Source organism: Chinchilla lanigera, unplaced genomic scaffold, assembly GCF_000276665.1.
Source record: "Chinchilla lanigera isolate Chin_1 unplaced genomic scaffold, ChiLan1.0 scaffold00066, whole genome shotgun sequence".
NCBI classification, from domain to species: domain Eukaryota; kingdom Metazoa; phylum Chordata; class Mammalia; order Rodentia; family Chinchillidae; genus Chinchilla; species Chinchilla lanigera.
The window spans coordinates 9,010,852-9,023,645 of record NW_004955467.1 but is presented as its reverse complement, the minus strand read 5'-3'; the positions used below and the strand labels follow the sequence as shown (position 1 = coordinate 9,023,645).

General features: G+C 49.9%; 2 protein-coding genes across 2 annotated transcripts; both read right to left on the bottom strand.

Moving 5' to 3' along the window:
• Window positions 1–2,929: 2,929 nt before the first annotated feature.
• Window positions 2,930–10,367, bottom strand: Kcnab3 (potassium channel, voltage gated subfamily A regulatory beta subunit 3). The gene is made up of 14 exons (XM_005399448.2): window positions 9,738–10,367; window positions 8,392–8,435; window positions 8,267–8,304; window positions 7,947–8,026; window positions 6,236–6,280; window positions 6,112–6,156; window positions 5,697–5,740; window positions 5,435–5,521; window positions 5,081–5,166; window positions 4,814–4,934; window positions 4,635–4,729; window positions 4,427–4,547; window positions 4,169–4,257; window positions 2,930–3,907 (listed from the first exon to the last, which is right to left on the bottom strand). The coding sequence occupies exons 1-14, from the start codon at window positions 9,977–9,979 to the stop codon at window positions 3,830–3,832; spliced, it is 1,215 nt and encodes a 404-aa protein (XP_005399505.1). The 5' UTR covers window positions 9,980–10,367; the 3' UTR covers window positions 2,930–3,829.
• Window positions 10,368–10,849: 482 nt separating this feature from the next.
• Window positions 10,850–12,710, bottom strand: Trappc1 (trafficking protein particle complex 1). The gene is made up of 5 exons (XM_005399442.2): window positions 12,619–12,710; window positions 12,410–12,508; window positions 12,188–12,258; window positions 11,497–11,635; window positions 10,850–11,209 (listed from the first exon to the last, which is right to left on the bottom strand). Exons 2-5 carry the CDS (start codon window positions 12,506–12,508, stop codon window positions 11,081–11,083), a joined length of 438 nt encoding a protein of 145 aa, XP_005399499.1. The 5' UTR covers window positions 12,619–12,710; the 3' UTR covers window positions 10,850–11,080.
• Between the last annotated feature and the right edge of the window lie 84 nt (window positions 12,711–12,794).

The window sequence follows — 12,794 nt, the reverse complement described above, 5'->3', positions numbered from 1 at the left end:
TCATTTTGTTTAAGTATCTCTCTCATCCACCTACTTTTTTTCATTTGCTGCCCACCACCTTAGTCCAAGTTGCCATCACCCCTTGCTTAGACCCCAGCAGCAGCCATCTAACCGTCTACTTACAGGCACTGTGGCCTTCAGATGTTTCTCTATATTTGTTTCCAGAGATCTTTCCAAAGCTCAAACCCCATCGTGTCCCACCACACACTCTTTCTTCTCTTTAAAGTCTGTTAATGTGGTGACAGTTGAATGGCCCCTATTTCCTTTGTAATGTGGCTTTGTTGCTTTTCCCATTAAGAGCTGTGTCTGTTTTCCTGTCCCTTGTGTCTGGGGTGGCTTTGTGACTAGCCTTGACGAATAGAATGTGCCATAAATCTGGCACCTAGTCTTTTGAAGACCTTTCAGCTTCTGCCTTTTCCCCCTTGGAATGCTGCCCTGAGGCCACCATATAAATAGGGTTAGACCACTGGAGGATGAGACCACAAGGAGCATAGAGATGCACCCAGCAGTAGCCAGAGCTCACTGTCAGACCTGCTAGTGAGACCTTGGGTGTTCCTGTTCACCCAGCCTGCCAGCTGAATGCAGCTGTGTGAGTGAGGTAAAAATAGCAACCAGTCCACAGAATCATAAAAAAAAAAAAAAAATTTAAAAAAGCTGCTTGGGGCTGGGGATTTAGCTCAGCGGCAAAGCACCTGCCTGGCAAGCGCAGGGTCGTGAGTTCGGTTCCCGGTACCGGAGAAAAACCAAAAAACCAAAATAAATAAATAAATAAATAAATAAATAAAATAAAAAATAAAAAAATAAAAAAGCTGCTTGACTATTAGGTGTTGGGGTGATTGTTGTATGTCAACAGATAACTGAAAGAGGCTCTCCTGTTGTCATTTGGATAAAGACAATATCCTAAAGTTTGTATGCTAAAGGCTCTGTGTGCTCTGACTCACCTATGCTTCAGATTATATTTCCTCCTTAGACAGTCTGGAGACTTTTGCCTTGTGGTTTGGATCTTAAATGTTCCCCAAAGGCTTATGTGTTGAAAGCCTGGTCCTCAGCTGATGGTGCCATCTGAATGTGGCAGAACCTTTGGGAGGTGGAGCCCGGTGAAGGATGTTAGGTCCTTGGGGGTGTACCCATGAAGAGGATACTGACACCCCAATCCTGTCCTTTTTCCACTTCTGGGCCACTATGAAGTAAGTGGTTTCTCCCACCATGCTGTGCTGCCTCACCACAGGCCTAAAAGCAACAGGACTAAGAGTGACCATAGACTGGAACCTCTGTCCTTGAGTTGAAAGAAACCATTTCTCCTTTTAAATTGCTTATCACAGGTATTTTGTCCAAGTGACAGCTAACACAGCTTTCCTCTGTCACAAGGCCTTCACATACACTATTCCCCTCTCTTGCTTTCCCAAGGATTAACACCTACTCATCTTTTTGCTGTCAGGCCAACCTCATTGTGTCAAATACTCATTACAGACACTAAGACCATGTACTTTCCTCTGGACATCAGACAACTGAAGTTTGTGTGTTTGACTTGTAGTCATGTGATTGTCTCTCCCGTTAGTAAACTGCACAAAAGTTCTGAGGCTGGTTTTGTTCACTATTGTGTCACTGTGCCACATCATAAGACTCAATAAACAAATACTTCATAAATTCATGAATGAGGTGAGTGAGAAATATGGCAAATGCTTATATATGGAGGAGGTGTGACAACACAGGAAGGTTTTGTTTGAAAGGGGTTTCTAGACCTGCTTTGAAGGCATCCAAGGGTTTTAAAAATGTTTAACAATGGGGGAGGCAGCATTGTAAGAAGTGCATAACCTTTCAAGAGGGCATTTAAGGAGGACTTTTTTTTTTGGTCTTTTTAAGACAGGGTTTCACTATGTAGTTCAGGCTGGCCTTAAACTCACTTTGTAGCCCAGTCTGGCTTCGAACTCACAGAGATCCTCTTGCCTCGGCCTCCTGAGTGCTGGGATTACAGGCATATGCTACCACACCCAACCCAGGAGGATAATATTTTATGTTTGTTGCAGAAGAAATAATCATAGTTTAGTCATACATTTTACTTCTTTGTTTCCTCCAGTCTTCCAAAATGAGTGGGAGATGATTGGGCGGATGTAAGTATTCATTAGTTTATCCTGTTGTTTGCTCATCCAGTAAATGGCATGCTGCTGGGTTTTCCCTTTTGGAAATTAGTTTTACTCTGCACTCCCACCTTCAGGATTGAGGCAGGATGAGAAGGGGTAGAAGGGAGATGGTAAAATTGTCTTGAAGGAAAGTGGAGCTCATCCTCCTCTTCCTTGTGATCTTTAAAGGCTGTAACTTTCCACCCACCCCAGGAAATCAGAGTCCTTTGGAGAAAAAAATAGGGGCAGTATCTGACATCCCAATTTGATTTTGCCTTTCTGTGACCTGCACCCTCTGATCTTTTACTGGTTTTCTTTTTTCCTTTTAAAATTATCTCCTTTCCCCCTCTCTGTATCTGCTCCATCTGAGACAGGTCTGCACTTTTTTTCCGTTCGTCAAATCAGAAATCCTCAGCCTCACAGCAGCCTCTCCCACCCATGAGAAAACTACTCAAATAATTGCTTGGAATACATGTGTCAGGCTAGAGGAAAAGAAGTACAAAATAGAAAAAGTATGGCTAATACACCTTTAAAAACAAAAAGACCAAGAGCATCAGACAGGAGTTTCTTAGATTAAGCAGCAAAACTAGGAAGCCCGATCACTACGTTCTAAAGAAGTTGGGTACCCAGTCCTGAGGGTACCTGCTGTCTAAGTCCTTGAGAACAGTGACCAAGTGCCCTACTCCTGAGTCACTGAGGTGAATGGAGAGAAAAACTAGTTCAGAGAGCTTTCTAATGACTGGGGACAAGAGGACCAGTATGTGAGACAGTGACCCTAATGTTTTAGTCCCCTGCAATTCCAGACACCATGAGGATCAAGCTGAGATTTTATTTATAGTTCCCTGGGAAGTTCTTACAGTAGAAGAGGAGCCATCATTATTGCTTTAGGGTTATTGCCAGACGGAAGACTGCAGTACTTTACTGCCAGGTAGGAAGTCCAGCTCAAGGCTCAAAAGTTTGTCCTCAGACCCTGGTTGGTCAGCCCTATGTCTCTGCTGGTAATCAAAAGGCTATCACTAATTTCTGCAAAGCACCACCAAACTTTGCTCTTTGTCCACCCTGGCCACTTTTGCCAGCCCACGCTAATTTCCCTCTGCCTAGGTCAGTGCTGTGTCATTGTATTCCCCACCCTTACTCCCTCTCTGCAAGAACAAGGTATTAAACTAGTTCTAGATTTAAATCTTCTCCTACCTCAGGTTGGGACACAAGGATCTAGTTTCTCAAAAATTATCATTTACTTCTTGCCAGGACCAGCCTGGCTTCCTTTGTATCCAATAATGTGAAGACCCATGTCCTGTGTCCCAGATGACATCACAACTCACTTATTAGGTTCTTCTCCCATGACAGTTCAAGGGCCATTTTTTAGTTTGCATTTTCTTATGCTGTATCTGTCGGTATTTTTCTGGGCCTCGGCAATAGGAAGAAGAGAGCAAGGAGCGAGACCAAAAGGCAGAGAGGGGACGGCCCATAGCTCATGCCCAGGGATAGCAAGAAGGCCTACAAGGACGCAGTAGGAGGCGGGTGGACTACTTTCTCTCTGAAGCCCCACTGCGGAAGGATATGGCTTTGTTCATGCGCAGCGCTATCGAAGCCGGGACTCGTTAGTGGGCGGCGCCACCCTGGCTCGGGCCGCTGCGTGGAAGGATCCGGGGCGGGAGTTCTCTGGCGGGTGCAGCGGTTTGGACTGGGTTTCTGCCCCCTCCGACGGACTATTTCTTGGAATGCGATTTGTTCCCCAGCAGCCCATCTATCTCCATCACCGTCTGCGGTGTCAGCTGGCTCAATACCTGGAGGAGGGAAGGTGGACAGGGCAGGCCCTACCGGGTCACTGAGAAAGGCTTGGCGTTCGAGGGCCCAGGGAAGCACCACGGCGGGGTGGAAGGAGAGTTGCAACTGTACTCCCTTCCGGGCCTGTGGCCTGGGCCTTCCGCGGGCAAAGTGAGGCTTGTATAGTGGCCGACCCCAGCGCCATTCTGAGGTGGACAGCTCAGCATGGACTGCTGGAGAAGGGGGCAGAGTTGGGTTCTGCCTCTGAATCCCCAGCTTACCTGTAGGGCACCCAGGTGTTCCATCAGTTGCTCTGCACTTGACACCCCTAGCAAGACCGAGCTGACGCCCTCACTGCGGAGACACCAGGCTGGAGCCAGAAGAAGAAAAAAAACAACAACTCATGGGAGCAATGAGCACACAGACCTCAGAGATGTTTCTGAAGAATAGGGTTCTCTCAAGGGACAGTCTTGGATAGGTTTGGGAAATCTCGAGGGGAGACAGGGCCTTTGAAGTGTCCACAACAAGCAGTATCTCACCAATAGCAAGCTGGGCTACAGTGCAGCCTAGCTGCTGGGCGATGGGGAGAAGATCCACGACTTTGGCTTGTTGCTTCTTGCCATCCTCACTCTGCACTTTATCCTTGAGCCACTGGTAGCCCTGGATGCCAAGGAGAATCAGCAAAAGGCCACCACACACAGCAGTCCACATAGTATGGCCCTGCCACCCTGAGCCCCCAGATCGCACCTTGATGGTAGCCCTGCAGGTATCTGGGACACGCCCATCATACTTGCTGGTAATGAGTCCACAGGCCAGAGGAGACCAGGTGACTGAGCCGACTCCTAAGAGAAAAAGGAGTAGGTATGGGAAAGGGACCCAGGCCTTGGAGGAGATGGGGAGCTAGGTAGGGATGAGGGGCTGCACACCAATTTTGTGGTAGAGTTCAGGCAGCTGCATCTCCACCTTCTCCCTCTGAAAGAGGTGGTGTTCTGCTTGTTCACACACAGGAGGAATTAGATTGAACTGTCTAGCCATGGAGTAGGCCTCCTGGGTTAGGGTGGAGAGGAGACTAGGGTTAGAGCATTCCTTGCATTTTCTCCCTTGCCCCCTCCTCCAGTGTGGTGGGGCTTGAAGTGGCCAAGTAAAAAGTGGGAACCAGTTGTGGAACAGGGGAAGTGGGGTCACATACTCACCATGATTTCTGCAGCCCCCCATCGGGAAGTCCCCCAGTATAGGGCCAGGCCCTGGTTGATGACATAGGTCATGGCTCGCACAATCTCTAGGCACACAGGAGAGGGATAGCCTCACTGTCAGACCCCTAGCCTTTAAGACTCCAGATCTGCAGACCTCTGCCCACCCCACCAAGACCCCAGGTGTCTTTGTGCAGCCAGAAATGTTTGAATCTGTTCTTTGCCTCTCTCCCTAAGTCCTGGGGTCTGAGCTTCTGTGGAGCTTGGGAGGTCTTGGCAGTGGGGCTGGCTTCCTCCTGAGGGTTTGAGGAAATGCTCAGTTTTGAAGGGCTGTCAGTTTGGGGCTGCTACTCTTACCCTCCATAGGACTGTTAGGGTCTGAGCGATTGGCAAAGACTATGTCCACGTATCCCAGCTGGAGGCGCTCCAAGGATCCTCGCAAGCCTGGAAGAGGGAGTGGGGAGAGGAAGGTGAGAACCTCAATTTTCAGTTTCCTAAAAATTGAAACTACTCCTTTGGCATGGCCATCTTAATTCTTAAATTCAGAGCTTCAGAAAATCTTCCCAGCTCCTCTGGTTTCCATGCCTAGCCACTCAGGTTTCTAGCCCCCAAATCTCACCTTCAATGATGTGTTTGCGACTTAAGCCTCGCTCAGTTTCTGCCCTGTAGGAAAAAAATGTCAAAGATGAGATGTAACAAAGATAGGGGACGAGGGCTGGCCTGGAGCCATTAAAAACTAAGATGCCACGGGTCCTCACAGGCAAGACTTGGGTCCTCACGGCAACCCAGATAGACCTTCACACTTAGTTGATTGCCTGTACTGGGGATTGAGCCCAGTGAGGGCCTTTGTACTGAGCTATGTCCCAGTCTTTTTTATTTTTTAAGACAATCCCACTAAATTTCCCAGGCTGGACTCAGCTTGTGATCCTCCCACCTCAGCCTCCCAGAATGCAGGGATTACAGGTATGTACCACCACTCCCAGCTCACACACATTTTTGTGGGTCTTCTCAATTGTAATGGGGCAGCTACTTACTGTCCTCCCCAAAAAATCTTGGTGGTGATAACATAGCTTGATCTCCTGGAAAAAGAAATGGGAGAACCAGCAACAAAAGGAATTGTGGGTGATCATGTCTCCAACAACCCCCCAAAAGTCTCACCTCCAACCTTTGCGCTTGAGGATGTCGCCTAGGGTCCTTTCAGCCCTGGAAGAAAGACATGCAAAGGCACTGACCCCTCCAAAGCAGATTGGTTCTTTCCCTTCCTCCTCACCTTTTCTTCTCTTGTAAAATAGAGCTAAAACCAGGAGTCCAACTGGGTTCTCAGCTATATCTTGGACTAAATAAAAAGGGCTCCTGGAGCTAGGGTGTAGTCATATAATTACATTCACTCTTTTATTTTTTTTCTTAGTAGTGGGGGTTGAACCCAGGGCCTTCACACCAAGCAACATCCCCAGCCCTTTTTTATTTTTTATTTTGAGATAGGTTCTCACTAAATTTCCCAGGTTGGAATCAGACTTTTGATCCTCTTGCCTCAGCCTCCCAGGGTGCTGGGATTACAGGCATGTACCATCACTCCCAGCTTCATTCATTCATTCTTTTGTTCATTCAACAAATATTTGCTGTGCATCAACTTTGTACCAAGCCCTACTGTAGGTATTAAAAGGATAGAGTAGGATGGTCAGAGAGGGACAGACTAGTGAAGACTGGGAAGACACTGCTTTATCTGATTTCCACTATCTGGGTTGTCCTCCCCCTTCTCTGAGCCTCAGCAAAATTCCACACAGAATCCTAAGATCAGCTTGGATTCTACCCCATCCATAAAATGTTCTCTGATTGCTACACTTATTCATAAAATTGGTTCCTCAAATCTTGAGCATCCTATTTGTAATTATGAGCTAACTTGTGACAAGTCTTAAATTGTTATGAAGGGCTAGTACTGAAATGTTTCCTATTGTTTAATCTTGTAAATCTCTGTCTTTTTTGTTAAAGCACTTAAAAGTATATACTCCCCCTAGTCCCTACACTGGAGATTGAACCCAGGGCTTTGTATGCACTAGGCAAGCACTCTACTGTTGAGCTACATGTCCAGCCATTTTATTTTATTTTATTTTAATTTTAAGACAGGGTCTCCCTAAATTACACAGGCTGGCCTTGCACTTGGAATCCTCTTGCCTCAGCCTCCCAAGTAGCTGAGATCATAGGCATGTGGCATTGCACCTGGGCAGAATGCACTTTTTGAGGGCATGTTGATTTCATACCATGAGGAGTGTCTGCTCTGTGCTAGGAGGTACTTGGAAAAAAGCAAGACAAGTTCCATGAAGGGAGAAGTCCTGAATTGAGCAGCAAATGTGGGTATATAACTTGGTACATAATTGTGTGTCCGACAGCAGTATAAGTGCCATGAAGTTTATGGGGCATGGTCACTAACTTTGGGAAGTTAGGCAAAGGCTTCTTGGAGGAGCTGATATTGGGGTCAAGTCTTGAAGATGAGTGGAAGTGTTTGCCAGATAGAGAAGAAGTGGGGTTGGTCATCCATTTTGGCTCCTCCTGGTAGGAAGTCATAAGTATGTGGTATGAAATGGTATGTTTAAAAGTCCAGCTTTGTAATCCCCAAATAATGGTACATAATTGATGTCCAGGTTATATTTTTGGTCTTATTGAATGTGACTGTATAGTATGCCTATTGACCCCTAAACAAGAGAGGAACTGATGTTGGGACTACAACTCCCATAATGTTTTAGGGACCCATAAACTGAAAGGTTGGACCTTAAATGTTCTCAGAATTCCAAGGATCCTTTAGAGGGAAAGAAGAATCCCTGATGTTTACTCAGCCCTCCAAATGTAATAGAGCTTTCACCCCAGTCCTTACTTTCCTGCTGCATACACTTCGGCGGTGTCAAACAGGTTTATACCGTGCTCATAGGCTACTGTCAGCACATCCTCTGCTGTCTAGGGAGGTGAGAGAAAAAGAATATCAACCATTGCCCCTCAGTTAGCTCCCTCACTGCGCTTTAACCCATGGCACCTCAACCCTGATTTCCACATTCTTTCCCTTTCCTCCATCCTCCAGCTTCAGCTCTTTCATTCCCCATGCTTGTTGTCCAAACCCCTTTCCAGGTCCATTTTTCATTTTTCTGATTTCCTCCCCACCTGTAACCCCACCCTGATTCTAGAACCCATCTCTTATACCTCATCTGAGATCTGAGAACCAAATGTGACCCAGGTACCTGCAAAAGAAGAGCCAGGTACGTGAGAACTGTGGGAGGCATGCAGTGAAAGAATCCCCTCTTCCCTTAATTCCTAATCTGACTCACCCAGGCCAAGACAGGACACCCGAAGACCAGACTTTCCTAGGTTCCTGCAGGATACAGAAGCAGCAGGAAAGGTTGAAAGCTGCACTAGGGGCCTAGGGTATTGGCTCCCACCTCCTTTCCTTCCAGACTGAGAAGCCCCCAGGATGTCTCAGTCCAAAGAAACTAGACCTAGGGGGCCTACAGGATTGGATGGTACCACTCCTGTAGCAGAGGCCCTAGAAATAGTGCTGAAAGGGCAAGTGAACAAATAAGCGACTGTTCCTGTGGAGCCACTGTCCAGTGCCTCTCCTCCTCACACTGAAGATGTGCTGTCTGCTTTGCCTTTCTTCTCACTGAGGTCTTGTCTGTGCTTGAACCATCTCTGGGGTATGTGGAGTAGGGAGCTTTCAGGAATGTGGCTGGCTGTGATGAGTTTGTGAGAAAAGACCCTCAATCAGAGAATGCCGCACTAAAGGGTGACACCGGAGTGGAAAAGTAAACCAAGTTCAGGCACTCAAGACAGGCAAGGGTTGCTGGCTAGATGAGTGTCCAGCAAAGAAGAGCTGGAGCGAAGTGTGACAGGAAAGTCTTGTCCTCTCCACTCCCTCCTGTTGGCTTGTGGAGACTGTCTCTGAATGAGGGAGGCCCCTCCTCCTCCTCCCAAGGTCCCTTGCCCAGGTAGCAGCTCAATTTCCTAATCAAGATAGCCACATGGAGGGAATCAGATTCTTCAGGTGACAAAGCCAGGTCAGATCAGTAACCTTGACTTTCTGGAGCCCCTCCTCTTCCCCTGACAGAGTCCTGAGAGCTCCTGGCCCACAGTTCTCTGAGATAAAGACAAATTTCCACCCAACCTCCTCATCCAGCCCCTGTCCCTCTGCATGGGGATGAAAGATGTGGTCCATCCTTCCCACAGCCCCTCGACCCTCCTCTCCCTTGCTCCCACCCGGGAGGACCAGGAACTCAGCTCAGGTGAGGGCAGTATCTGGGTCAGGTGCCCCAGCAGGCCGGAGCGAGAAGCCGTTTGCCTTCTCCTCAGCCCAGGACACCGACCCAAGGACACTCCATTGAGGCGCAGGCTGTAATTTCCGTGGGTCCCCCGCCTTCCTAGCAATGAGGGGGAAGCTCAGAGGCATCCTCTGGGTTGAACAGGACTCAGTCAACCTTGGTAAACTTGATCCCTCTCATAGTCAGGGGGTACTGACAAGACCAAGAGGGGGACCAAGTTGGGAAGTGCCGGTGATTGAAGAGCTGGAATGAACGGGGACCTTTTTAGCGAAGTTTGAAGGGGTCTTGGCGGCCATCCCGGGAAACCTCAGGGGTCCCGAAAGAGGAGCGGATGGGCGGGCTGCCCGGCCACCCCATACCTGTATTTCATGCCAGTGCCTCGGCCTGTGCTCTCTCGGAGGGCCCCAGCAGGCACCGGGGGTCGGGGGACCAGCGCGGCTCGGGCCTTGGGGCCCGGCCCTCCACCCCCCGGGGGGTTCCCGTGCCCCGCGCCGGCTGGCCCGCCATTACCGCCCCCGGGGCCGGGCCGGGGTCCGCACAGACGGTCCTCACTGCTCCGGCTGCGAAGGTTCTGCTCGGTACACGCGATAGACACCTGCATGCCGGCTGGCCAGGGCGAGGGAGGGGGCTCCGAGGGGGCGGGGAAGCCCGAGGGCGGACACGCCGGGTAGCGTGGGGCGATCCCTGGGGAAGCGGGAAGGCTGAGGAGGCTGCCGCGGGGGCCGCCAGACAGGCTTGGGCCCGCGGGGGCGGGCTGCGGGAGGTCGCGGGCTTTGCAGCGGCGAGGGAGCAATACCGGGGGCGCCGGGGGCAAAGATTTTCAGATACTGGGGGCACTGGTGCAAGGGGTAGGAGGGGAGATGGATGAGGGTAAAGGTAAAGGGCGATCGTCAGAGGGTAGGGACCCAGGGAGGAGAGGTTGACGGGAGAGGGGTGCCACTTCAGCCCGAACCGCAGTGGGACCCGCTGGGCTCCCAGCAGCGTCGGCAGCGGGCCCAGCTCATCAACATGCAGGCACCGCCCCTTCATTTACATATACCGGACCGCCTCCCAGCCGAACCTGCAGCTCATTTGCATAAGCCCGCCTGCCAAGGCTCCGCGGCTAGAATACTGTGCTCTGAAGAGTGAGATCTGATTCCTGGAGCGTGTTTTTCATACCCTGTGTATCCAAGGCATGTCAATCTTACCCTTGCCCAGAGGCTCTCAGTCAGGAGGGACTTTATCCCCCAGGAAACATGTTACAAAATTTAGAGACATTTTGATTGTCACAACGCGGGGGGGGGGGTGGCGGCGTGAGGAGGGATGTACTAAAATTCTACAAAACACAATAATTACCCAGCCCAAAATGTCAACAATACAGCTTTTGAGAAATCCGTTGGTAAAACCCCTTTTCAGACTTTGGAGGGGTGTGGCCAGCCTTATGTGGGGGCAGAACCCGATTGGCCCACTCAAACTGATACACTCAGGCTACTGAGGATGACAAAAGTTTATTCTGTATTCTGCTGCTTGAAGCGTCAACTGGGGGATAAAACCGGGTCTGCTTTGGGAATGTAGGGATTCCCGGGGTGGGGTGGAGGAGGAGGCTTTAGGCTGCTGCCCTAGGAGAGGGTTTGGTTGAGGGGCTTATAGTATCCTCAGAGGGGGCAAGTTAGGGAGGGCCCCAGGCAGTCACAAATTCTTCTGACGGATGAGGTAGTATTCTTCAGCCAGCTCGGGCAGAGAAGAAGGACAGAGAGCGGACATAGGAGTCTAGCCGGGAGCGGAAGAGCTCGCTTTGCACAGTTTGGCCCAGAGGGCACAGTGGATTCTTCACCACCAGTTCCACGTACAGCTGTGGGGAAGAAGAGTGTAAGAACTGGGCTTTGCATACTTTCTCATTTTCAACTTAGTCTGGCCTCAGGACTGTAGTATAAATGCACAAGGACCCAGGGCTGTGAGGCAAGCCTTCCCTTAGCAGAAATTGGTGGTGGGAGTTTTTAAGAACTTAAGACTCTCACAAAAAGTCTTGAGTCCAACAGAGATATACCGTAGGATTATGGGAGAAAACCTGAGGGACTCTTTGGGTTTTGAATGTGGGTAAGAGGCTGTGGTGGACGTGTCCCCTGGGCTGCCACTAACCGCACTGTAGATGTGGTGGAGCACATCTCGGATGGGTCCCACGCCCAAGTCAGTATTCATGACAACCTTGATCCCAGTGGGTGTCTCGTAGTAGTGGAGTTTGTAACGGCTAGTTTGGAAGGCCAAGAAGCCGTCCTTCCTGCAGAGACGTTAAAGATGGGTGTTAAAGATGAGAATGGAAAACGCAAGGTCTTGAGTTCGATTCCTGTTACCAAAAAAAAAAAGAGAGCGAGAGAGAGTGGACTCTCTCTCAAAGAAACATTTCTGATCCCCTCATGGTAAACTTCCTTTTCATCTAAACACATAGTTTGTAGGCGCCTGGGGGAGTAAAGATTCCCTCCCCCTTTAAGACAGGGTCTGGGTATGTAGCATAGGATGGCCTTGAACTCACTGTGTAGCAAGGCTGGTCTGAACTCGCAGCAATCCTCTTGCTTCAGTGCTGGGATTACAGGCATGTGCCACCATGCCTGGATAAGAAACCTCCCATCTTTACCTCTTAATTCAACCCCGGCCCTCAACCTCTTTATTTTCAGACTTCCTACTACTACTCTTTGAGGCTTCAGTGCTCTTGCTCTGACTCCGCCTTTCCCCTTCCCTTTTGGGGGGCCAATGTCCCTTCCATTCCTGAAAGAACCCCTCCCAAATTCCAAAGGCTAGCCCTCCTCTCAACATCTCCTCGGACATGGCGTACATGTCTAGCGGGGACATCTTGCTGACAAACGAGCGGATAGAGAAGAGCATCCCGTACATCAGCTTGAACTCCTGGAAGGAAAGGGACATAGTTAGGTTTCGGTTTTGAGTGAGATAGGGTTGGGAGTAGGAACAAGTCGAGATTTAGAGAAGTGGCGGCTGGAGTAGAGAGTGTTTTTGGAGATGCGAGGTCACCCGAGTTGCACTGGGGCCCTCTTGTCACCTCCTCCTTGGGGATCCCTGCTTGCTTCTTGCGGTGCCATTCGCTGTAGTGTAGACACACTCCATTCCGGTCAAATAGGTATAGGTTGTGGACAGTCATCTGCAGGACAGGGAGTGTGAGCCTCGCTCCAGGGCCGCCCCAACTCTTTAGGCTCGGGTTCTTGGCCCCAAGTCCCCCCAGCCAGGAGGGCACCCCACCCTTAGACTCACCGGAATTATTCCGAACGCTGGAGATGAGCTACTTCCGGTTTCCGAGGAGTCCCGCCCCTCTGAGTCTTCAAATTGCAACCGCGGGGCAGTAACACCACCCTTTTGTCAGACCCCGCCTCTCTCCCTCGACCAATCCGTGGCCGTCAGGGCGGCGCAAGCGCGCTTAGGCTCCCAGG